At 46.0% G+C, this 26,727-nt stretch overlaps 1 protein-coding gene across 1 annotated transcript; it reads left to right on the forward strand.

Annotated features, from left to right (window-relative positions):
• Positions 1–9,132: 9,132 nt before the first annotated feature.
• ZNF598 (zinc finger protein 598, E3 ubiquitin ligase) lies at positions 9,133–26,557 on the forward strand. Its single transcript, XM_059826263.1, has 12 exons — positions 9,133–9,318; positions 12,416–12,528; positions 13,970–14,099; positions 16,402–16,613; positions 17,169–17,386; positions 18,139–18,256; positions 19,312–19,493; positions 20,875–20,947; positions 21,588–22,351; positions 23,362–23,497; positions 24,323–24,467; positions 24,588–26,557. The coding sequence occupies exons 1-12, from the start codon at positions 9,133–9,135 to the stop codon at positions 24,933–24,935; spliced, it is 2,625 nt and encodes an 874-aa protein (XP_059682246.1). The 3' UTR covers positions 24,936–26,557.
• Positions 26,558–26,727: the final 170 nt, after the last annotated feature.

Here is a 26,727-nt window from a genome sequence, read left to right on the forward strand (position 1 = left end):
ACTCTGGTGTTTATTGGAAGGTTAGCGACTCAGCCGAGCATGAAAACAAAGCAATTGAAGAGGCGAAGAGGCCAGCCCTGTGATGGGGTCTCTGCGCGCTTGGTCGTTAATGCTCATTCTATACACGACACTTTTTGGCCATTTGGGCTCTACAGCATCTCCCTGGGGGAGTATGATGAGAGGATGGAGGCAACATCATTTTGGATGAGGAGCCTCATGCGCTCTGGTACAGAGCCTGCCTCCTCCTCCGGCTGTGCAGCGCTCCGCAGACTCACACTGCCTTTGTTACGTGTGATCATCCTGTTTTTCAGGTTGGGAAACTGAGGCCCAGAGAGTTCAAGAGAGTTGCCAAAGACCACATAAGCGAATGGCAGGTCTGGCCAAGTAACGGAGCCTCCTGCTCCGAGGTCCTTCGCCTGGAGATCCTGCCTGGCTCTGCCTTCCCTCGCAGGGTGCAGGTTTGCCTCGGAGAGACGGGCACAAACCAGCCAAAAGAGGCTGCACTGGCGTGAAATCTGCCAGAGGCACAAAAAATGGCAAAGGAGCTGAAGTCAGAGGTTGCAGCAGGGATGAGTTTTGCTGCCCATCCCGTACTGGGCAGCGCCACGCTCCTCCCGAGCCGGTGCAAAGCCCGGAGCTGCTGTAGGCATTCGTCTTTCAAATAAGGTTCGAAGCTCAACATCTGAGCGACCTGGTACTGACGATCCCATCTGAAAAGGTGAACGTGAGAGATACGCTGCCCGGCTGCCCAGGAGGACAGTGGTCTGGGTCCCCGCCGCTCCATCTCTGCCTGCATGCCGAATTTCGGCGGTTCACCCTTCACCTACTTTCCCGGATTCACATCCTTGCTGCCTCTTGCATTACTTTAACCTGGGAATGAGTGAAGTCTTAATGGCAAGAAAAAATATGCCCACACATGTGGCTCAGCAACCCCTGAGGCTTTCCAACACCCAACCCACCGCTGAGCTTTCTTGGTGAATCAGAACGAGGGTGTTTTGCTCCGGAGGGTGGATGAGCCACTTAGCGAGCGGGACCCAAACAGGCTCAGTCCCTCGGGTACCGCAGTGACAGCCCCCCAGGCAGATACTCCCAGGAATAACAACCTTTGCCATTTTCTTGCATCTAGAGTGTGTCCTCGTGTAATAAATTCAGATTACGGAGCGATTCCTTTCACCAGTGATTCAGAACATGCTGATTAAATGCTATTTCTTTGTTCCTCTGAAATAAAGGAACCGTAGCTGATACAAACAAATTACGATTTCAAACTGTGAGGCAAGACGCACCTTGACTCCACGATAAACCTGCTGCATGTTTTGGTGGCTCTGAAGAGAAAGAGGAAACAATAAGTGGTGTTTCCTAATGCTGCAGATCTTCTTATTAAAGCACACTAAATTAATTCTTTTACTCCTAAGAAACGACTAATTCCTCACTATTTTTAGGCTCGTGTCCTATTTTAAGACATTTTTTCCCAGGGTCCAGTCACATGAAAGTTAAACAGCAAGCAGTGAAGTCTCCAAAGGATAATAAACTATCTCAAATTACTTCGCTAATGGAACAAAGAGTACTGTAAATGTCACACACGATATAACAAGAGCGGTAGAAACCTTTACATGAAACAATGGATCCATTAGCACTAAGTTAAAAAAAAAACCACAGACTCGCGATACTTTTGCATAGTTCCATGGCGCTTGCTCCTCGAAGCCAAATGAACTTGTTCGTTCACGCGAATTCTGCAGCTGGGCTCACAACACGGCATCCAGCTTACTAATCACGCACACTCTCAAGGCATCGATCATTTAGGATTTCAAAGCCCTTCACAGGCAATAATTAAGCCCCATCGCACCCAGCTGAGTCAGTGGAATGATTTCTGCTTAAACCTGAGGTACGGAGAGGGAATAACTGAATCGCTGATTGGAGACCAAAAGTGAACCGAGGTACAGACCCAGGCCCTCTGCACTGCCCACCGAACTCCACTCATCCGTCCTCGCCTGTCCAAGCTTAATGAAGTAGTCCATCATCGCACAAGCTACAGGCACGATCCTTCCCTTCTTACGTGACTCATCAACTTGAGAACCTGACTCTAATGGGGCTACTCCGGTGAAAGGATGCACCATCAGGAACCATCGCATCGCCCATCCATCCAGCCCTGTAATCTGCCTATTTTTCCCCCAACAGCTGCAGTTGGCCCAATATTAAAAGAGTCGCTAGACATCTCGAGGACTAAAGCAATGTCATCATAGAGTGACTTGGACATGACATAACACCACCAAAGAATCATGATGGATAAAATCACAAGGATGTGGCATGACAGCCTTGCCTTAGAAAAGCAGCAAGGAAGCAGCAAAGTTAAAAATCTGAAATGCAGGGAAAAGAGCAGGGAAAAAAGATGCCATCGGATGGCTGCCTCTAATGCAAGCAGATTTCTCAGCCCCCTCCAGTCCATGATTCAGTCTTTCTCCTGGAAGTAATTTACAATAACGAAAGCGAGCTAATACCCAGATGTGTGAAGTGCAGAGTATATTTGGCTCCGATTTGAAGCATGTTTACTGTAAGGAGGAAGAGTTGTGAGATTAATCTTTTCTTTGACAGCTCTGAGATCTCTTAACCAAATCCCACACAACCCCGAAGTGCTCTCCTATTTTCTTGAAATTTAATTAGGTGAGGCTCTATAGTACACACAATTATATACGTGTAAGATAATTGGAGTAGAGGGCTCTAAGGCATGTAGATGAGAACAAAATCTGTCTTTAAGCAAATCCGCACAGGTGGAGTATGTTTTGTTTGGCAGGAACACTTTGCCGGATTAAGAGCTGTATTTGTAAAACCCCGAGATACCAAACAGGAGGCGCATGAGCAGTCCTATTCCTGGACCAGCACTACAACTAGAATTAAATACGCTACAACCGTGTTGCAAGAAGCCCAATGTCCCACACTGACCGCGTGCAATTCTTGCCACTGTTTATGCAGTCCCCGTAGGTGTGGGATTGCCACCCCCCCAAAATCTAGCAGCAGTCAAAAAAAATCAAATTATTCCGAGCAGAGCGGTTGGGCTGGCAGAGCACCAAAGGGGGAGTCGGGAGCTCCGAGCCGCACTCCCCAAGTTGTTGGTTATTTGCTATCTGACCTCTCCAACTTTCTGAGCCTTTGAATCGCTGACTATAGAAAATGGGGATGAAAACGTATCTTGTCGTTTGAAAAGCACGCCCAGATCACCAGGCAGAACTTGCGTTTGCCAAGTCTGACGCCGGGCCGGGTTGGATTAAGCGTGGTTAGGGTTTGGTCACAGCTCAGCTCCACAGAGGCTCGTGAGGCTCCCACCCTGCCCAGAGCATCCCGCAGCGCTCCGCGCCGGCTGCCCCGTCCCCTCCGATGTGCCCCAGCACCAGCTCTCCTCCCCCGTATGAAAACTGGGGCATGAGCAGCGAGGGAGCTCTTGCTTCTGTCCATTGACGTTAGCTCCCGTAATGTTATTTGAAAACCGAGCTCTCTCGAGGTCCTCACCCTCTTCTGGGAATTTGCACATCAGCGCTGCACCTTGAAAGCCTAATGCCCTTTCTTTCCCCCACTGTTCCTCTGAATTCCCATCTAGGTACTAGATTTTCTGCTAGCTGCACTTACCCTGCTCTCATCCTCCAACAAGCCGTTGCTAAAGAAAACTCCATCACTAGACTAATGTTTGTAAGTGCTTAAAACACAACTCAGCTTCCCAGCACGTGCCTCTCTTTGGACTTTAAGGATCCTGTCCCTCCCTGTTCATCCTCCCTCTCTAAGGAATCACTACTTTTCAGAAAAGCTTGCATCACCCAGTTCTGCTTTTTTTGCAAATACAGATTTTGGAGGAAATCTGAAGTTGTGCATTGTGCCTACTGACAAACCAAAGGACTGCAGCATGAGTGCGCCTCTCTACAACTGAACTTTTAAATAGAAAAATACGCTTGTGTTAAAAAAAAAGGTGAACAACTAATGTGATCCCAGCAGAGAGATATTTCTTAAATGCAGGAAAATAACAGACCGACTTCCTCTCAGTCCCACAGATAGGGCCGTCGGTGTATTTGATCCAGAACCTCGCAGAGTGAACCCCCCCGACCCCTGTGCAGTCTGAAATGCAGCAAGCTGGTTTGACTGCGCGCAACAACCCAGTGAAAGGGAGGTCTCAGGGGAAGGCAGCGTCATGTGTCTGGGACGAACAACGCTGATCTTGTGGCAACCTAAAACGCTATTTTCAGCCTTAAACTCTGAACCATAAACTCCGGTCTCTAAGGACCATGGGTGGTCAGGGCTGTAAATTTAAACCTGCCCTCAGATGAGGTACCTGGGAGAAGCCACCGCTAATAAGAGGCTGAGACTTATTTAAAAAGATAAAGCAGCCCTGAGAAAATGGTCACTTTTAACAGAAACTTTGTCAAATGAAAGCAAATTTCACTCTTACGCACTAAGTATCTTGGCTACAAATGAACCGCATCCGCGTCAAGCTGTGAATGTGAAATTAATCCAACGCATAACCTTTAGCTCTACACTTCGACAATATTTTAGCGCTGAATTATAAATATTTGATCTGTTGCTCTTCTGAGTGAAATGGATTTGTTGTGCTCATCTGCAGAGTTATCAATTATTCCGAAGTGTATTTATTGCTGATTAAATGACTTGAAAAGTGCCTTTTTCTTCTGATGTTATTATGTGATATTTAGCGAGTAAACATGGAAATTAACTATCCCCAGCATCAATGTTAACCCTTTACCTTGGGAAGGAAACATTTCCTGTCTGACAACACATCGAACTAAGTACCAACCGACATATTTACAATACACGCTGGAGCCTAGTTAATTATACATGATTATATTTCTTTATGTTTTGGGGTCACGCTTAGTGCTAAGATCCAGCTTCCATTTGCAATCACTAGAGAAATAAAACAGCATCCTTAAGTCATCAGCAAAGAATGATTCAATCCATTGCAAGAGTATTACAAAAACCTCTTTGCATCGCGAAATAAATTAATCTAAACCCATGACTCACATACACCGGCAGGATGGTTTTTCAGAACGATGACGAGTTGAAAACAGGCTTTAGTGAATACTTTGAATATTGGCTTTTTAGCAATTCTTTGTTCTGCTTGCTGAAGGTGCAGACCTCAAGAAGGCAGGAGCATCTTGTGCGATGGTATCGAAATGGCACGGAGGGGATTTTTTTTTAGCATTTTACACCTGGGTAAAGACCTGGCACGCTGCTGGAAAAGGCATGTTACAGACAGAGTGGTTTGCAGAAGGACTGTTCAGACCTGCTATCTGGCGTGCTGTGGAGCAAGACCAAGGGGCAGGAGTTAAGGAAAGCCACCCTTCACCAAGGGCTGCCTCGGCAGTGCCCCACAAGCTGGGGGTCTGGGTGGGTTTGGATCGTCGTATGTTTGCCTGTAGAGAACAGGGCTGGATCTGGCCTCCCAGTGTGCACTGGAAGGACTGACAACCTTACGTGTTCTTGGTTCCAAATAAACTTCCTGGATCTAGTTTAAAATTGAGGACTCGGAGAGAGTGTGAAATCTGACTGGTATGAGCTTTCACTGCTGATGCAAGTTGAGCTGCGCCATCAAGGGACATGAAACCTTCCGCGGTTTCCCCCTTCAGACACCGATTATAGTAAATATTACCCGAGAAGCAGAAAACGTCCCAGCTGATGAGTTGCCAGCCACGCTGCCTGCAAGCCGCTGCAGCACCCTGGCAAAGAGCCAGAGCTTCCTTTCACCGGGAACATCGCACACGTTACCGGTGGGGAAAACACGCTGGTACGAACACGCTTTGCAGGATGGGGTCCTCGGCGCTGCCGGGGCCTGCAGGCAGCGGTGCCACTGACCAGCTCCTGCCCCCACCGCTGAAATCTGCAAAGTACCAACTCCGGTTCTGCCCAGTCACTTTGTCACCATGTTCCTTGCAATGAGTAATGTCACTTTTAAGCCTAATTATGCAGGTGTAGTTATTATCCCATGCTCGGCCATAGCGCCGGGGTACTTGCGTAATTTCACAGACGAGTGACACTTAAGACAGCACATTACTGCCAGCAGCCTCCATCTCATTTCATGCTAATTGCTCTCCAAAATTGTGTGATGCGGTTTTGACACAAGAACATTTTCAACAGTATCATTAATTCGGGGGGGGAAACACACACATTTCCTGAAGTAATTACAGCCAACATACTCAGTCATTCCTAATTATTTAATACAGCCCCACCCAAACACACTTTAATGTTGATTACCAGAAAGACATGTATTATCTACTCTACTCTGAAGTGTGCTAAATGGGTCTCTTTAGCAGAAAGTAAATATTACCTGTTGTAGCCAATGATCCAAAACATTGAAATACTTCATTTATCTGTTTTCCAAAATACTTATCAAACCTATTACTTTATTTTACGGCACAGATTTACCTGATGCTGGTGTTGGACTAGGTAACATCGTGATACATTTTAATGAACTCACTATGTTTTATATGCTCCTTTGTCCTAAAATGATCATTTATGCCTCGAAGAAAATGAAGAGCACCTTTTAACTCAAATGACAAGAAATGTGGTGAAAATAAAGCAGATCCAAATGATAAGGATGCTGCTCGTCCTATCTTCCAGCTAGCCATGATGCACGAGTAGACCCGAGGAATTTACTGTACATTTTAATGTGGAATTTAACGTGGTTTGTCTTCATTTCCCTTCCTAGAAAATGTAGTTTATTTTGAGATGTTTTGTCTTTAAGGGTTATCATATTATGCCAATGAGTAACCTGAGCATTGACCTGCTTCACTGAGGCATCGTGTGTCCTGGAATGGTTCTTCAGTCATCCTCTAATACCAGCTCTGCGGGTCACGGGAGAGATCCGTGAAAAACCGGGCCATATTGTCATTTCTGGGACAGATGGCAGCCCTTGACTCAGGGGACAGGACTCCAGGAATGTTTGCTAAGCAGAGTGACGCGCTGCTCATCTGGTGACACGTACGGTGACGTGGCAGAGCGAGAGCGTCACGCCAAGATCTTGGGGTTTCTTGAGACTTTTTGGGTAGATCTTGAAGCAGAAACTTCTGTGTTTGAGAGGGATCTGCTCTGCTTTTTCACACATGGAAAGGGAAGTGACCCCGCACAGGTCCTTTTGTGGGAATTCGGGAGAAAAAAAGGTGGGAGATCCTAAAGTTTGAAAAAATGTTTCTGTCTCTTCCTCTGCGCTGTCCCCAAACAAGCTTTTATGTTTCTTTACTTTACTTCCAGAGGAACATGGCTGCTGAGCCCGTGCGTACGCTGTTCTCCGTGCTCCTGGAGCACCCTCTTCTGTTTAAGGAGCTGCAATTCTCACCTCTGAGCCCCAGCAACACACAGGCCTTTAAAACACGAAACCAAACCCTCAAAGCATGTGTGGGAACATACATTTCTTTACCAACCAACCAGACGTATTGATGATTAACTCTAGTTCACCTCAACTCGCTCTGAAACACCGGACAGCTGTCACATGCTCAAATACTGAATGCATGAATCACAACCTGCAGCACATACACAAAGAAGGTCTCTCTAACAGACCGTGCTCTTAACGTACCGTCACTAACAGACCCATTTGCGGTACTGTTCTAATGGACGCAACATCCTATTTTCCACAGTGTTTCAAGTACACTTTTTAACAGTTTTTTTTCCAATCGCACCTAGTTTACACAGGCTAGTGGACGCCTGTGTTATAAAATCAGAGCAAGAGGCAGAGCTGCAGGTCCGATGCATCCACTGTGGGGCTGTTTGCCTTGGCAAAATCCCATCTAAAGCACCATCCCGCCGCCTCCGCTACTGGCGGGTCACCACGCTGCCGCATCTCTGGGACACCAACCCCATAGAATCAAAGAATCATTAAGGTTGGAAAAGACCTGTAAGATGATCAAGTCCAACCGTCAACCCAACACCACCATGCCCACTAAACCATGTCCTGCAGTGCCACATCTACACGTTTTTTGAACGTGTTCTTTGTAACTTTTAAACACATTAACAGCATTCAGACTTAAATCGGAATTTTGCTACTTGGCTTTAGTAGTCAAAAACAAATCAATCAGATTTGACATAGTATACTTAGACAGCTATAATGACACTGTTTTAAGTTTGCACCACATTAAGACCAAACCTTATCTGTACTCTGCGTGTCACTATTGCTGGGTACAGGCAACGCAAGCCGAAGCACCTCCACCCACAGTATCACAAGGCCACCATTAAAAAGACATAGGCCGAGATCCACCTGCGCTGCCGTCACTCCTCTTTCTGGATTTAGACTGAGGCAATATGGGGAGGATCAAGCTACCCAAGTCCCCCTGACGGGACTGGGGCACAGCAGCCCACCACACACTTTGTGACCAAAACACCTTGTCCAGGGCAGAGCCAGTGCCGTGCTGCCTCACAGCCGCCTGCCGCGGGGCCGCGAAGCCGCTGGGCAGCACCCAGGGGTGCCGGGGCAGGGGCCTGGGGTCCCCAGTCTCCCCACAGACAGGGGTGCCCGGGCAGGGGCCTGGCGTCCCCAGTCTCCCCACAGACAGGGGTGCCCGGGCAGGGGCCTGGCGTCCCCAGTCTCCCCACAGACAGGGGCTCCAGCTCCCCACGGGCAGGCCCTGAGGTGACACAGCGCAGGCTGCAGCCGCCCAGCACCGCTCGGCCTCTCCCGGGGGGCTGCTCAGTTGCCAGCGGGCAAGGGGCCGCCAAATGGCTCCCGCCGACGGCCTCCACCTCAGGGGGGACCAGCGAGAGGCAGCTAGAGCGGCTCTGCGGCGGAGGCGCTCCGGGCAGCGCTTCTCCGTGGCCAGAGGCCTGCAAGAGCAGGGCTAGCGCGGCGCGGGGCGACGGGGCGCTCTGGGCGGTTCCTCTATGGTTGGGCTGGAGGACGCGGAGGTGACGTCAGGAGGAGTGGCGCTCTGGCGGGCGTAAGGGGTAATTAGGGGAGTGAGGCGCCGCTCTAGGCGGAGCCTCGATGGTCAGCCAGGCCGGCGCGGCGCCCCGGATCCGCGAGGGCGGATCTCTATGGTCGGAAGCCGGGCGGAGCGTCGCGCGCCGGGCCGGGCGGCGCTCTAGGCCTCCTCTCGATGGTGCGGGCGGTTGCTAGGCGGTGCGGGGCCTAGGCCGCGGCGGGTCGGCGCCGCCATGGCCGCCTCGGCCTCCGGCGCGGCGGCGGGCCCCGCGGACGGGTCGTGCGTGCTGTGCTGCGGGGAGCTGGAGGTGGTGGCCCTGGGCCGCTGCGACCACCCGATCTGCTACCGGTGCTCGGTGCGGATGCGGGCGCTGTGCGGCGTGCGGTACTGCGCGGTGTGCCGGGAGGAGCTGGGCCAGGTGAGGCCGGGACGGGCGCCCTCGCACCCGCTGGGGCCGGGCCTCTCCCTCCGCACGGTGCCGGGGCCTGCGTGGGGCCGGGCTCGGGCCGGCTGCCGTGGGGAGCAGGGCCGCGGGGGGGGAGGCCTCGGGCCGGGCTGGGCAGGGGTCGGGCCACGGAGCAGCTCGTGAAATCTGCTGAGTGGAGCCCGAGGGGGGAAACATCCCCCAGCCGGAGCTTTCCGGGCTTCTCTGCCGTCTGCTTCGCTCCCGGTGGTGCGACTGCCGTTCGGAGGAGACGGGAGGGGTGTTGGGAACAAGAAAATGGAATTTAAAGGGAATATTTTTTAAAAAAATAATCAAGGCTTGCTCTCCAGAGTTGGCATTGCGTGAACTCAGACGACTCTATCATCCTGCCGAATTCCTGACTTGAATTTAAGCTTGGGGGAGAATACATTTTCTGTTCTTTCAGGGCTTGCTCATGCCTTGCGTTACAGCACACCATGCTGCATTTGCCTCCAGTTCCTATTAGCGTCAGCCGTCTGTCGGGCGTATGCTTAAAAAGTCATTTCCCCCCAGTTACAACTTTTCTGATAGATTTCTGTTCTCCTCACGGCCCGCTGGTGCGATAGCGCAGGGCCCTGTTGCGGAGTTTAGGTGAAGTCTCTCTGATGCCGTGGCTCGGCTGTGCGGAGGGAGCCGAGGATTCGGTGCAGCGGTGAGCCGCGTGAAGAAAAGTTCTTCAAGGATGGTTGTAAAAATAAATCCTCGTATGTGAATTTGTTTTTGCAGAACTGATGCAGAGAAAAACAGACATTTAAGAACAAAATAAGTCGTACTAGCACTGGAAGAAATACACTGGGATGGTTTAGGAAATGAAATAAAACAAATATATTGGGGAGGGGGCTGTCCCCTTGGCAAAAGGAGAGCCCCTGCCCAACTAAACTGTTTGCCTTGGCTGCTTTTCATGTTGTTCAGATGGTTGGAGGGATTGAAGATCTTAGGCTGTGTGCTGAAGATCCTCAGACTTTGTGGAGGCCAGAAAGGTCGATGTGTTTTTTAAGCTGAGCTTACCAGCGTGTGAGTAGCCTCTGTGTACAGAAAGAAACTCCCTGAAAGTAATTTTATCTCCGGTCATCCTCTGAGGAGCTGCTGCTCTGCTTCTCTTGTCTTAGGAAGAAGCAAGCTGCAGCATTCCTCTTCATCCTTAAACCTGCTTGTCTTAGGGTCACAGGTGGACTGTTAAATCTTGAGAGCTTTTAAATTTTATAATATTGCTATATTATATGGCTTGAACTTTGGTTTGTTCAGCCATCTTTCTCCCTCCTTTATTAACTGTTTAAAACGATCCTTTTATTATAATTGACTGAGAGGTCATTTTTAATGGCTGTGTTCTTTTTTCCCCCTTGTCTTTAACTGCCACTATAATACTGTTCTGTCTGTTCACCCAGCGGCCCCAAGGGAAGAAAAAAGATATTGGGGAGCATAAATCACATCAAAACTGCTGTTGAATGAACTGAATGTATGTGTAGGACCTAAAACCGGGTCTTTTAATCCGCATAGCGGGTGGAATTAGCACAGGCAAGTACGACACTATCAAATCTCAGCTGCTGTCAGATGGGGTAGTGTAGACCGAGCTGGTAAGTGTCACAGCAGAATGTCCGAAGGAAATACAACTCCAAAGATGAGTAGCAGCACAGGACGTGACGGAGGAGAAAGCAGGATATACTTGTTATGGTAATATGTGCTTTCAGTGATGCATAATTGTTGTAGTGAAGTTAGGAAGGATTACTTGTTGACCTGTAAACTAACCCTGACGTATACTTGGATCAGGCTTGGAGGATCTGTCAGTGTGCTTGTTATATATATGTGTGGGAGATTGTTCTTGCAACTGCTGTAGAAAATGGTGTTGGACTCGTGTGATAAAATCTACTTTTCAGCAATCCATTCCTCTCTTCTAAGACTCGCTTTGGGCCCAAATGAAATGTCAATAGAACTTCACTGAAACTAAATTTTTTGAATAATTGGAGTTAGACATAGTTGTCATCCAACAAACTTAAGCTTGTATTCTCTTTATTTTAAGCTTGATATCTCAGCAAGTTGGGTGTATTTTTTGTTATGGTTAGCTTAAAAGTAGCCTAGCTGTAAAGAAAGGTTTTAAAAAACCCACACAAAACCAGACACAAAAGACTTGTTCCATGGTATTTCACCCCAACAAGGGTAGAAAAGTGATTTAACAAGACTAAACTACATGTGTATTATATAATTGAATGCTTTTATGAAGATTGTAGGTATTTCTGGATTTACAACGGTTACTGTAAGAACTGAAAGAGCTTACTGTGTTTGTGTCTCAGCCTTTCTGAGCTGGTGCAGATAACTCTAGCTGTTTCATAAGTGTTGTACTACCCCAGCACTTCCCAGACTGGAACGTGTGCTGGAGCAGACCAGTAGTAGGTGGCTTCTGAAGAAGGATGTAATATCGTGAACGGCTGCAGTGTGAGTCCCAAGCTGCTCGGAGGTCAGCGGGAGCAACTGTGAGCAAGCAGGTTCCCTTAGAAGAGCTACGTGGTACAAATAATTTGGGAAGTGATGCGGCGTTTTGTTTCTTGCTTTCCTGGTAGTTAAGGAAAGAAGAAACAGTGGTTTCCCAGTCGGACTCCGAGTAATGTCACTTTTCACTTACAGACTGTAGGTTCCTGTGCGATCTCCTACCAGGAGATAGGAGGGAGCTGAGTGCAGGGCATTCGCTGCGGAAGGGGTTCAGTGGGTTAAAGATATTTACTCGTAGCACAGCTGTGGTAGCAAAACATTCCATAAAAGAGTTTCCTAATCTAGTTCAAAATCCAAAGACCAGGCTAGTCCAATCCACCTTCGTCTAAGCTGGCTCATTTGCTGGAAGTTGATAAGGAGCAGTCGCAGTGGCTTTGCTGGTAGTTGTGGAGGCAGTAACCGGAGGCGGTGACGAGCAGCTGGGACTGGCACGGCTCTGCAAGTGTTCTCCAAGCTTCAGGCTGTGGCAAGTTCCCTCACAAACAAAGTTTGTGCTGAGGAGTTTGTCTGGAATCCCGAAGACTGTGCAGCTTGAGTGTGCTCTCGCTGATTCTTGTGTTACCTGCAGGTTGTCTTTGGACGGAAGCTTACGTCTTTCTCAACAATAGCACTTAACCAGTTGCAGCATGAGAAGAAATACGACATTTATTTTACGGATGGAGATGTTTATGCACTGTACAGGTAAGTACTGGAATCCTTTCTGTAACATATTCCTAAAGCAGCGTATTCTTATCTGCATTACGTGGCAGGAAATGCATGCTTTAGTACAACAGTGTGGTTTTGTTTCATGGGAATGGAGTGGCTGCCGTGTGGCGCACGTTAATCACCGTGCAGTGCCGGTGGCTTTGGTAGGATGAGAGGCTGGAGCAGCACGGCTGGCATGAACGCTCAGTACCACAGTTGGCAAAGGGAGCAACTCCTCAAGGCTGGAGTGTTGGATTCACCGATGCGTAATACAGAAGTGTTGCTCTGTCAATAAAAGTTGCTTTTTGCTTCTTTAGCAACAGCAAACTTGCTGAAAGGGTTTTCTTTCCTTGCATGGCTGCTGTAGAAATTGGTAAAGGCTGAATTACTATTATAACTGTATTTATTGCTGTGCTGCACAAGGACTAATCAAAACCAATTGTACCAAATATTGCATGAGAAGAGCAACCTTGTCTGCCTACAAAGATCTTAATTCTAAATGGGAGAGAAAAAGGGTGAAGTAAAAAACCAATGCAGAGTAAAAAATGTGGCATCAGCATCATGTTCTGAAAATATTTTTCATAACGTTAAATTGGGAGGCTTTAAGATAATTAAAAGCAGTTAAAAGGAAAGAAGAGTGAAAAAAGATGAAAACATGCAGGCAATGGTACCTTTTTCTTGGGGAATTGTGTGTTATATCCAACCTGATTTGGGCTGAGAATGTAGCTTTGCTGATACATTTACGAGTTTATATGACTTCCTATTTATGGAATTGGGCAATGGGTTTAGTGAGCAGAATCAGTTGGAAGCATGTTCTGGTTAATTGTACACCAGCTCTGGGAATTGCTTTTGATGATACGATTTCTGGAGAGTTGCTGAGATTACAGTTCCGTGGGCAGCCATCAAGTGCGAGGGAGTGGGGTCTCCCACTGAGACCAGTGCTCTGTCTTCAGCTCTTGTTGGGAATCATTGTGGGGTTTTTTGTTTTTGTTCCCCATCCCCCCCCCCCCCCGCCCCGCCTTTTCTATTACAGTTTTTTATCTCCCCCCACCGTATTTTTCAGTTTCTGACAGTAGAAAATGTAATTAAATTGCATGTGAATGTTGCAAATATCAGCTGAATCTTCAATAAGCGAGGGGTTTGTTGCGTGGATGTGTTACAGTCCACTCAAAATTTTATAGTGGCAGTCCATTACTTAACTGTGGCTGTTCAGCTCTCCTCTTACAGTTGAAGCCTCTGTGTGATTTGGTTCTGTTCTGTTCCTGACAGATGACAAAGTATCCTTGGAATAAGCAGGACGCTAACCTCATTACAAATTGCTGGGGGAGCTATAAAAACGCAGCCTTCTGCCACTGACGGAACATTTGTTTTTTGATAAAGGTATCGGGTTGCCGAGAGGGAATCGGGTAACTTTTAGGAAATCTTTCTTGTCCCTTAGGAAGCTGCTGCAGCATGAATGCTCTTTGTGTCCAGATGTGAAGCCGTTCAATACCTTTGCAGATCTGGAACAGCACATGAGGAAGCAGCATGAACTCTTCTGTTGCAAACTCTGTGTTAAACACTTAAAGGTGAGCTAGTTCTATGTTTTAATGTGTGGGAAGGAGGGGTGCTTCCTTATATGACCTGCAAGAGTACTTGGGGAGTGGGAAGAATGGGGTGGCTGAACAGCACCAATTTCTTTTTTGAATTGCTTCTGTCTGCCTGCAGTGAGGCCAGTTGCTTTGCTTTAAGTCTTTCTTCTTCCGTAAACCGACTAATGAAGAAGGCCTGAAGGTTCGCAGTGGATTATATTTTAAATTAAGCCGAACCATATTAATAACCTTCTGATGTTAGCTCCTCTGCCACAACATGTGTAAATACCAAACCCTAACTCTGTGATAGAAAGTTAATCCCGAGTCCTAGGCAGACTTTGTTACAACTGTAACGCTAAAGATTTGATGTGTGTTGAGACTTAGACTTGTAATGACTTTATGAGCTAAAACTGTAACTTAAGAAAATATTTGGTGCCAGTTCAGAAAGCAGAATGCATCAGGAGTGACGGATTTATTTCTCAGATGGGACTCAACGTAGCATTTACAGTTGGATCGTGTACAGGATGAGAATCCATCTTGCTGGTTTAATGAAATATAATTATATTTCATTACTTGTTTATTTGTTCAGAGCAAATTTCCGGTATCTTGTTGACTTGATTGGAAAATGAAACTCACTGTTGCCCGCGATTGAGGTCTGCTGTGTTTGATGTACACATGCAGAATATGACCATGGGCTGTTTTAAAATGTATTTTACAACCTGTTAAAGATAAAACAGTTGCTGGAAAACTGATTTTGTCTGTGTCTGAAAACATCACGTATATTGAGCCTTAAAACTACTCATCTTACCATCACCATCGTCATGCTTTTTTATTTTTTTTAATAAGTAAAATTTATTTATTTATTAATTTAAATAAATTAATTTAATTTTACTTAGACGGGCTGGTGTTATGTCAGTCGGGCAATGCTTTTTCACAGTCTGAAAGTCAGAACTCCACCCTTCCCTGGAGCTAGAGTGGGTTTTGTATTTCTGAATTACACGTCAAACTAAATCAGCAGCTACTGTTAAATGAATTCTAGGACTGCTAACCTCTGTGTCTAATAGCTGTCAGCATTCTTTATTGTTGTAGGAGGGAATTTAATCATGAACGCATGTTTTTAGACACACATACATGGTTTTGTGTGTGTGTTTTCTCTGAAACCAATTAAGTATCAAATCGGAGCAATGCATTTATCCTGTGGTGCCACGGTTGGTTTGTGCCAACCGAACTGTAGTTTACTGCCGAAAGGGGACAGGATCCAGAAGTGGTCAGGCTGACCTGTATGAACACTAATTTTTTTTTTTTTTTTTTTTTTCCCAAGCGTTAGCTTTCAGTGAACTGATCTGTCTCTCTTTCTTGCGGTCGTGCAATCACTAGAGCTCATTCAAGGGAAGTGGTCAGGGAGGGCAAGACCTCTTCTTTTGGTTGCCATGTCCTTTGAGCTCTGGTGAAAAGGTGTTTCCATGGTCAGCTTAAGTAGCCAGCACTAAAGGAACTTGTTTGTCGTTGTCTCTTCCAGAGAATTCACAAACAACAGTAGAACTTGTTGGCTTTTAATTTCAGAACATTGCAGAGATTTTTATTTCACAGAAAAAGGTTCCATATTACCAGTACCCACTGAAAAGAAGTTCTCAAACTTGTAGAAGCCTCAGTCTGTCAGCCCTAGCTAAGCCAAATGAACCTTTTCCCAGAACAAGTTAACACTCCTTGTCTACGTGAGAAATAAAGGATACTCTGTTCTCAAGGCTGTGTTGATCTTTTTGGCATCTTCAGAACGCTTCCTACCAAAATAGCTCGCGTGTTAGTAGGGACAGAAGATTGGCTTATACAAAATTTGTTCACTGAGCTGTATCCTTGGTGTGTAGCGAACTTGGGGTAGTTGCTATCTGAGGAAAGTAAAACAGCTCACTTCTGGTTTACTGGGTTTTTTTTTTAGTTTCAGTATGCAAAATACTGTATGTTCATAAATACAAAATTAGGATTTTTTTCCCCGCCAGGGATTATAATTTAAAGTTTGTTCCATTATGTTAATACACCATAAAAAACTTGTGAAAGGGAAAAAGGTGAATTAGATCTGTTTCCAGTGTTCAAACTGAGTGAAATGCAAGTTAGATTTAGTTCATATCTATCACTTGAATTTTGTTTCCTATTCACTGAAAAGTTTAGGTGTCGGTTGTCAAATGGCATCTTTCTGAAGCAAATCTTTCACTCCTACAAATGAACAAGTTGTACACAACCTGGCTTATTCCATTTTGTTCTCTGTTCACAAGAAGTAATATGTATATGTATATTTCGTCAGATTTTTACTTATGAAAGGAAATGGTATTCTCGTAAGGACCTCGCCCGTCATCGAATCCATGGAGATCCAGATGACACCTCTCATCGTGGGCATCCCCTGTGTAAATTCTGTGACGAGCGTTATTTGGATAATGATGAGTTACTGAAACACCTAAGACGAGATCATTATTTTTGTCATTTCTGTGACTCTGATGGTGCTCAGGAATACTACAGGTTTGTGCAAGCAGTTTATTCCTCTTTCTGTAGCTTAAATTTTGAGGAAAAAATGCTTGGGTCTGCTTTGAAATTTGGGAAGAGTAGTACTCGAAGACAGAGGGCAAGAATGTCAGCAGGTTGGCCTGCAGTCTCTCTCTCAAACCAAGAGCCAAAGTAATCACTTTCTGTCTAGTTCATGTTTTAAAGTTTTCTTTGTTGATGTTAAACATTAAGAGTTACATCTTGCAGCATGGCAGCAGCTGTCTAGTGTGTTAACTATAATGCTCCAAAGTTCACGTGCAAAGTAGATAGAAGTACATTTTCTTTTATGAAATACATGCCTTATGCATGGCTGGATGTGACGAGTGTCAGCCAGTACGTTTAGTTTGACATCTGGGATCATGCATTAAGGTCTTATGTCAACTGTACACAAGTGGTTTCAGCTGGAAAGCTTGCCTGGGGATAAAGAAAGAACCAACTGCCTAGGCTTGTCTTAGCTTTTGTAAGAGTAGCTATATGCCATTAGTAAAGCACGTTGGGAAGGTTGTAGCTCAGCCTCTTTTCTCTTTCCAGTGATTATGAATACCTTCGTGAACACTTCCGCGAAAAGCACTTCCTTTGCGAAGAGGGACGGTGCAGCACAGAACAGTTTACCCACGCTTTCCGCACAGAAATAGATTATAAAGCGCACAAAACAGCCTGCCACAGCAAGAACAGGGCAGAGGCCAGGCAGAACCGGCAGATAGACCTGCAGTTTAACTATGCTCCTCGGCACCAGAGGAGGAACGAGGGTAAGTGTGGTTGGGGGATGAGGTGGACAGAAACATACTCATTCTTACTGCTTTGAGGGTTTTCAGGAACATCTGGTGAATGTTTCCTAGCCAGGAAGAAATTCTTTACAAAGCGGGTGGGCAAGCTCTGGGACAGGACCCTGAGAGGTTGTAGAGATGGCCCTTAAAGATAACCAGAACTTGACCAGACAGGGCCCTGGGGAACCTAACATAGTTTCAGAGCTGGCCTTGCTTCGAGTGAGGGGATGGAGCAGATGACATCCAGAGGTCTCTTCCTACCTAAATTGTTTTACAATTTTTTCCCCCATGTGCGGATTTAATGATGATAACATAATTTTAGGAGAATTGCTGACTTTCTTCTCCGATTTGTAATTACGTGAACGACTTACATTACAGTTAATAGAAAGGAGTGGTGAACATGGAGCGTGAGACCAGAGTAGCATATCTGCATAGGAGTGCAGAGATCGACATACATGTGAACTTTTCTTCTGTGTGGAACTGTATGTAGAGAGATCTCTGTATAAAACCAAAATTACTCAGAACTCACATCACAGGTTACAATACATGGAACCCATATACTGCAAAATGCATTTTAATGTAGCAGTCCTGAAGGTTATATAGACTACTTAATCGTCAGAAAGAAATCAAGGTAGATTTGTTTGTACTAGTATATTTTTGCTTTTTTCAGGCATAGTGTGGTGCCCAGATTAGAGAAATAACTTTGAGAGTGATCAACCATCCCTCCTGTTTAGGTGTTATAGGTGGAGAGGACTATGAAGAAGTTGACAGGTATAATAGGCAAGGGAGGTCAGGCAGATTGGGCGGCCGAGGAAGTCAGCAAAACAGAAGAGGCAGCTGGAGATATAAGAGGTGAGTAGCACAACATTCTGTGGATTTTTATTGCTGCTTAGTGTTGTTTTTTTACTTACCAATTCACAATGTTTTGGTGGACCAGTAAGGAGGAAGTGGGTACAAAATTTGGAAGCCTCCCTCCTGAATCCTTGAGAACAGAACTAGCTTTCAGTCTAAGCCTGTGTGCTGACTACGTGCTTGGTCAAAGTGAAATTATTTTGTGTGAAGTTTCAGCTCTCTGGAGTTGACACAGGAAGCAAACAATGTAATCTTCAACTTGCGGGTTAAATACTCTGAATCCTAAATTAATTTCAGCAACTGTTTTTATGCTAACTTTTCTAAATAGGGTTTTCTGAAGTAAGTGACAAGTGTTTGCAGGTTTAATGGACTTTTTGGTCTGGGTAATCATGAAGTTCCTATTCTAAGGACCATGCTTTTCATTGAACTAACAGATCTCTGTGTGGCCAGACTGAGTGCTTTGGAAAAAGAAGAGGGTTAAGTATTGAAATGAAATTTTTGCATTTATATGTCTTTTCATCCACACAAGACCTGAGCGCTTTATACATACTGCACATCTATTTTTCTTCTTTTTCTTGCTGGACGGTCAGCTGGTTCATTACTGGTGATTTCACTGGGGGAAAAAGTCCATCTCTAAACACTTATGTTGATGTCGCATGTGGATCGTGCATGTGTTGAGAGTTCATGACAAACCATGTTTCAAAGAATTACTGTGGCCGACACGTGTGATTTTATACATTTGACAATGAACGGGAGAGACAGGTGTCCTCATGCATCCTTGGTACTGTCTCTCCCAGTTCACCCTGGTTTCTTCTGGCCTGGATTGTTATTAGCACATGTAGAATTTGCAAATCCAGGGGGTGAACGTTGCCTGTCTCACCAGCCCTCGCCAGGGTGTATTGGAGCGGTGGGTTTGTTGTAGCCTTCTCAGCAGGTGGCACCACAAGATCAGGGACAGTCATCGAAGCTGACGCCAGAGAGGTGAGAGCTGGAGTGAGACAAAGATGCTGGGTAATCCTTACTGTTTGACCAAGAAAATCTGCCCTGTCCTGTAGGGAAGAAGAAGATAGAGACGTTGCAGCAGCAGTCAGGGCATCTGTAGCAGCAAAACGGCAAGAGGAGAAAAAACGGGTAGAAGACAAAGAGGACAGCAGCAGTAGAGGTAAAAAGGAGGACTTGAGGGATTCTGAAGTGCTCAGCTCCAAACGTGTGCCAAAGTCTTCAAATGATGCTACAGGTTAGTATTGAACACGTTCTGCAGCTGTAGGGAGGCGTGATGGGTCTGGAGATCAGCCTGGCAAAAGTGGGGATCGCCACGCGTTGTTCTCAAAAGTTGGTGGACGTGGATAGAGCTATGCAGAATCGTAATCCAGCAACATGGATTTCACAGAATCACTAAGGTTGGAAAAGACCTGTAAGATCAGGTCTAACCATCATCTAACACCACCATGCCCATTAAACCATGTCCCACAATGCCTCGTCCTCACGTTCCTTGAACGTTCATTTGCAGTGAAATGTGTCCGAGTGGGCTGGGATTCTTGCAGCAGGTTATACTTGAAGTGGAGCTGGGTGGAAATATCAAATGCAATTAACGTACGACAGTATGTGTGATGTTCCATCTAAGAATGTGCCATTTCCTGCTTTAGCATGCAAGAATTGATTTATTGTGATGCTTGAGCTGAGTTTCCCCTTTTTTTGAGAACAAGTTATGCCCAGAAAAAGTTTATAACAGGTGAAAGGGAATCTTTAACTGTTTTGACCCAGGTATAGTTTGAGGCAAATAAAAATGATGCAGTGGTGTTTTGATATTACTGTTCTCCAAATCCATTTTCCACTGCTTTATTGCTCCTACAATGGGATTCCCACTTGATTATATGCTTTCATTATGAACCAAGAGCTCTGTTTGGTTAATGGGTACAGCTCAGTTGGGGATGACAGGCAAAGTTATCTCCCCCAGCTGCCTGCCCAGCTTTTGCTGCACGCATGTCAAAGCTGTTGTCAATCTGGCCCTGAATTGCCACAGTCCGCAGCACTGGATTTGGATTTTAAGGCAAATCTAAATTAGGAATGAGTTATGTTTCAGTGTAAAATGACTGCCCAGGAGCTAATTGCTGAGCAGCTTGGGCATCCGTGTGGCAGGGGTGCGGCGGACAGCTCGGAGGAGCAGCTTTCCAAGAGGAGCAGCTTTCCAAGGGAAGCATCAGCATACCTCAGTCGGAGCACTGAGGCTCTGACGAGTGTCCTGACCCTGTGCAGGCAGTTGAGCGCTAACCTCTGGTAGAAGCATGGAGCAAAGCTGGGGACATTGGCATCTCGGTCTCTAGAGGGTTCCCTCACAAAGTCCTCATCAGCCAATGTTTTGCTCATGTTAAGTATCATGAATTGCCCGCGTGCTGCAGCCAGTACACGATGACATAATGGTGAATGCAGTTAATTGAAGGAAATAGTGATGCATGGATTTAAATTGTCCTTTTGGAATGTCACAGTTAATGACATCATCAGCTGCTGAAAATAGGACTTGTTAATGCTGCTGTCATGTTCATTGATAGCTTCCACTCTGAAATGAATGGATTTTAGCTGAAAACATTTCTTTGCTCTTTTTGTCAATACTCCAAAAGAAGCAGCTGCTAACGGCGCTTTAAGCCAAGATGACTTTCCAGCAATTGGTTCAGCAGTGGGACCTCTACAAGGGTAAGTTGGTGCAAGGCTGCAGCAATGAGAAAGCAGATTTAGAAACTTACTTATGTTCTGCATTTCTGGAGAAAATAATTTTACACATCACTTAAACTACAAATGCTTCCCCCTTGCCCTGGCCCCCTTCTGCCTCGAGCTGTTTCTGTGCTAGTCACCTGCAGGAATGGCATCGGTTGTTGCTTCAGTTCGTGGCTTGATCCTTTGGTGGTGTAATTTCGGGGACATTCTCAATATTCTCCATTCCAGCCGTTTTTAACTTGATAGCTTATCTTGAAGGAGCTGTATGCTTTGAGTTTTAAAATTTGTCATCTCCTGAAATTGGTGATGATTAGAGTAGTGCCTTTGCAGGATGTGGCAGCTAGAATGTGTGTGCACAGCTTGCCGGTCAAGGTGAGGTGTACTGAGGCAGTACTGATAACACAGCAAGGCTAGTGTGACTTCTCTGAGGAGACCTGTTCCAGACACAGTTTAACTAATTCCGAGTGTATTTGCATCCTGTTAACAGTTGGGGCAGTTGTGCCACCCTCAGGGATAGTTTGAGGAAGAAGGCAGACAGGTACGGAGCTCGTTCTGCCTGTTGGAGTTGTACTGCCTCTGCAGCCCTGGTGTAACGGGATGTACCTCTCCTTTCTTACAGCTCTGCCCAGCTAGCAGCGGTTAAGCTTAAAGAAGAAGATTTCCCAAGCTTGTCATCCTCCGCAGCACCCACCATCTCTTCTGGGATGTCTTTGACATACACAGCGACTGCAAAGAAAACAGCTTTCCAAGAGGAGGATTTTCCAGCTCTAGTGTCCAAAATGAGGCCTAACAATAAAACAGTAACTAACATCACATCTGCATGGAACAATGGTTCCAGTAAAAATGTGGTCAAAGCCATTAGCAACCCCTGTGTAAACCAGATAGCCAAAAAACCATCCTCCTTGAGTAGCACGAAAGGAAGTAAGAAGAGCAATAAACTCTCTCAGTCAGACGATGAAGACAGTGGTAGTGGCTTGACAACCCAGGAGATCAGAAACACACCAACAATGTTTGATGTATCGTCCTTGCTGGCAGCTTCTACCTCACAAACTTTTATGAAAGTGAGCAAGAAAAAGAAGATGGGGGTTGAGAAGCAGAGGCCGTCGTCCCCACACCTGTTACAGGAGACATCCTTTCCCAGGTCGTCGACTGAAAAGCTGCCAGAAGCAGAGCAGACATCAAACGCATCCTCTGCTCTTCACGCCCCTGACAGATCCGCGACTGTCACGAATGGTCATTCGGAAAAATCATCAGCGATCTGTAGCACACCCAAAGAGCCCCCTGGCCTTAAAAAGCCCACAGTGACTAACAAATGCCCTTTACCTCAGGAAGACTTCCCAGCTCTTGGGAGCTCAGGATCAGCTAGAATGCCCCCGCCACCAGGTGAGCACTACAGGGCATGGCCAGCTTTGCTTGGAGGTAGCTTAGAGAAATGTGGCACGTGGACAGGATGTATAAACTGCTCCTTCTGGCTCTCATGTGAGGAGCAGTTCTGCCGCCATTTGCCAGGTTAGGCTTTGGAGTTGGAAAAAGGCAGTCTGGGTGACACAGATGGGCTTGAATGTCCTCTGTAAGTCACAGCTGAAGCGGTGGCAGTGTTGGGATACCTCTGCTCCGTGCAGCTGCAGGTGTCTGCTCTCTGGGGGTGGCTCAGCGATGAGCAGCCGGTCTTTACCTGTCACCGCTTTTCTGATGAGTCACGGCTGACTCATATCTGTGCTTATGGTGCTTTAAGATCTAGTTTGGAAGCCCCTGTTGGCGAAGGGAATCTCTCTTTAGCTGTGACCTGTGCCTGCTGGTACTTGTCAGTTGGCTTGCTTGGTCACTTTTGTTCCGCGTTTGCGAAGATTTAACGTCCTTGCTTTTAGCAGTGCCATAATCTTGTAAAGCTGGAGTAACATAGCAACAAATGTGACTTACAGCAGTTTTAATGAAAGGAGAATTGCATCCGGAGAAGCTTGCATAGCTGTTTTGTTCTGCGCTGCTGCGGATTTGCTAGGTGGAGTATGCTAGAACATGCGATGCCTAGTGCTGTTGTGACTTCTGGAGTGATTTCTGTTCTCTTTAATAATGTAAAAGTGTTTTTCATTGTGAGTTTAAGGGTTTTTAAAAATTATTTTCTATTGAAAAAGTAAATTAATAGTTAAAGCACTTTCTCTGTAGAGTAACATCAGCCACTATGAAGTGCTTCTTGACCTGACTGTTAAGGCAACAGCTTTCCGCCTCTCTAATTTTTAGGGTTTTTTCCAATCTAGTGATGTCCGCACTGCTGACTCTCACTTCGTAGAGCTTCTGGAGAGTACGTCAGACCACTGGTGTTAATTTTAGATGGTGGTATGTGGGTGCTGCAGATACATGCTCTAACTTCCTGCCCGTTCTCTGCTTTCGTGTAGGCTTTAACACTGTGGTGCTATTAAAGAGTCCTCCCCCGCCTCCGGGACTGTCGGTGCCTGTTAGTAAACCCCCTCCAGGTTTTGCTGTTATTCCATCCACCAATATCTCTGAACCTGTCACTACATCTTTGAAAGAGTAAGTAAAAGTCCTTTGAATTAGAGATACTTTACACGTTGCATCGCAGTTATGTCACATGGGCTTCAACCAACACGTGAAAAACTCTGAGGGGATTATTCGAAACAGGAGCCGCCGCAGAGGCCAGCCACTTAATGAGTCCTGCTGGGGAGTCCCGTGGCCATTGTGGGCTGGATCCGGGAGAGTTGTGTAAAAGAAAGCCCAAGTGTTGCATGGATGCAAGTCTGAGGAAATGAAAACCTGTGCAGCGTGGCAGCTCAGACTTCTGTCTTTTCTGGATTTCTTTGGAAATCTGCAGCTTCGATGTATTTCTTAACCTTTCCATTGATTCAGTCTGAAGCAAGGTGCCGAAGCATGTTTTTCTTGGTGACCTCTAAATGCCTTCATTGCTCTGACCTTTCCAGTAGCTGGTCTCTGGCTGGGGCCCTTCTGGGCTGGAGGGATGAGTTTATGGGAAAAGGGGAAGAGAAAATTTATGTAAGTTTAATACAAACCCATATTAATTTGTTTGGTTTTATTCATGGCACGGTCTTTGTAGCTCACGTCCTTTTAGTGAACCTAGCTTGCAGAACCGTTAGTCAAGACGATGTTAAACTTGCGTTTTAAATATTCTGTCTAGATAAAGCTGGAATTTGATACAGTAATCCCACAGGACGCATTTCATCGTCCTGTCAAGATAGCTATGTGCTCTTTATAGTAACTACATGTGTAGTTGGGTGGAGAAAGGGAGTCCATCCTATAGAACAGCCGTCTAATATATACCCTGCAGCATCTTTGTGTAGTACGAAGCAATGTCAGAGTCACTTTTGGTCTTTTCAAATGCAGGCCAAAATCCCGTCACGGATCGTACTTGATACCTGAAAACTTTCAGCAAAGGAACATTCAGCTAATACAATCTATTAAAGAATTTCTTCAAAGTGATGAGTCCAAGTTCAATAAGTTTAAAACTCATTCTGGGCAATTCAGACAGGTGAGTGGGCAAGAACCTTCGGATTCCCAAAACCCTCCTCTCTGGGAGAAAGTGAATCCCAGTGGGATTTTTTTATAATTTTTTTTTTTTCTAATTATTCCAATTCTCTTTTCACTGAAGGGTCTGATTTCTGCAGCACAGTATTACAAAAGTTGCAGAGAACTGCTTGGAGATAACTTCAAGAAAATTTTTAACGAGTTGTTGGTGTTGTTGCCGGACACAGTTAAGCAACAAGAACTGCTTTCTGCCCACAACGATTTCAGAATCAGAGAAAAACAAAGCTCAAACAAACCCAAAAAGAACAAAAAGAACGTGTGGCAGACGGACTCCAACTCTGATCTCGACTGCTATATCTGCCCAACGTGTAAGCAAGTACTAACTCAGCAGGACGTTGTCACCCATAAAGCTTTGCATATCGAGGATGAGGAGTTCCCTTCCCTACAGGCAATCAGCAGAATCATCAGTTAGCTTTCCCGAAGACCAATAAACCTGTCTCTGTCTATGAATATGCACTTTTTGGAATGAGGTTTGGCAGTGTAGTGTGGCTGAGAGCCGGTGCCGGTCGAGTAGTCAGGTAACTGTTAGGGAGCCCTCTCAGTGCTGTGTAAAGGGATCACTGGACTGCGCCGTAGCTCATGAACATCCAAAGTCTGAGCTTCTGAACCGCCCGAGGAGAATTTGGCTGAAATCGCAGGGTGGGCAGGCGGGGGGGCACCTTTCTCCTCTAACTTGCAATAGCTGAGAAAACACTTTCTGATCTGAGGACTGACAGGAGATGTAATAGGGGAATAAGCATCTGGTTTGGATCTTTTTCTTTCTTTTTCGGGGGGTGGGGGAAGACTATGAGAAATGAATGGAAGCAAAAGTGGCTTCCCTTATAATATTCTGATTTTTTTTTTGTGCTATTTCTGTGACTGCGAAGTCGCAGTAGTCAGGGGTACAAAGGTGCAGAAAAGGAAAAGATGCTGCTCGCTGGTGAGTAAGACCGTTACAGCTGCGTGTCTGTAAACACTGGGCTGCTCACAGAGCAAAGAAAATTCCTGTCTGAAAACAGAATTAATTCTACTACTTGAAGAATCGGATTGATCTGTGCGATTAGTTGAACGTGAGATTTGAAGTTGCCTCTGACCTTTTATGTAACGTGTTCTTTAAAGAAACTTCTTTTGTAGCGCTGCATGTAGAGTAATAACATTAAGGCTTTACTTTCCGTAAAGCACACTTCACGGTAATTTTATTTAATGACTGCCATGTTTCTCATTCCTTGGATGTATTAATGGTGGTAGCTCCGAACAACAACGTATTGGGACATTAAATGCTGCCGATCACTGACCGTGTTTATCTGCAGTGCCTTTGAGTGCATCTATCTGTTTACAGTGGTCTGCTCTAACAAGGATAATTTGTTCAGACTGTATGGAGTGTTTACATCCTGGACCTCCCTTGGCGATACCGGTCTGCAGTAGCTTTGCTTGTGTTACTTGGTGTCGCTGAATCCCACCTCTCGGAGGGGAGAGGGGAATCCATTCATCGATGGAAGTAACTCTTCCAGCAGCAGCTGTGACGTGACGGAGTGACAAGAGTCCTCCCTGCAGCGCACTTTCATGGCTGTGATTCGGTGTCTAGTTCTCTCCCATCCTGGCAGACCGGGTTTAGTTATTTTTAACATGTAGGAATAAAGTTAAAATTAATTTATGTAATTTTTAGTGACAAAACACTGCTTTTATATAAGCATCATTTCTATGAAATTGAGCTCAGAGTATTACTGAAGAGCTAGTCCTGGCTACAGAAAGTTTTCCTTGCCTTACACTTGGGGTTTTTTTCGCTTGCTGTCAGGCTGCAAAGTGCTTTTGGTTTCTTTTCCAAATAATTAAGACTGTTTTGAACACCTGAACGCGTTGTACTCAGCACAGGGGCCAGGCTGCCCGCCCTGAAGTGGGGCTGGGGAGGACGATTTGCCTGCATGGCTGTTCATAAAATGCATGGATAGGTGACAATAGTGACGCTTCCCTCTTCCTGCTTTGAGCCGGGTTGCTCTTGGGCAGAGCGGGGTGCGGTGCCCCCCACGCCACCACCACCCAAGCGCCCGCAGCGGCGCCGCGCCTCCCTGCCAGCTGCACCCACCACCTCCAGACAGTGATTGAGCTACACCGTCAGCTCCTCTCCCCGGCTCTTCCTTCGGTTTGTAGAGTTCAGGGGAAAGGAAATGCGTGTTCTCTGCTGCAGTACCTTATGTCTTCCCTTGATTGTCACTTAATTTCTTCTG

This window comes from Gavia stellata, chromosome 18, assembly GCF_030936135.1.
Source record: "Gavia stellata isolate bGavSte3 chromosome 18, bGavSte3.hap2, whole genome shotgun sequence".
Classification (NCBI taxonomy): Eukaryota; Metazoa; Chordata; class Aves; order Gaviiformes; family Gaviidae; genus Gavia; species Gavia stellata.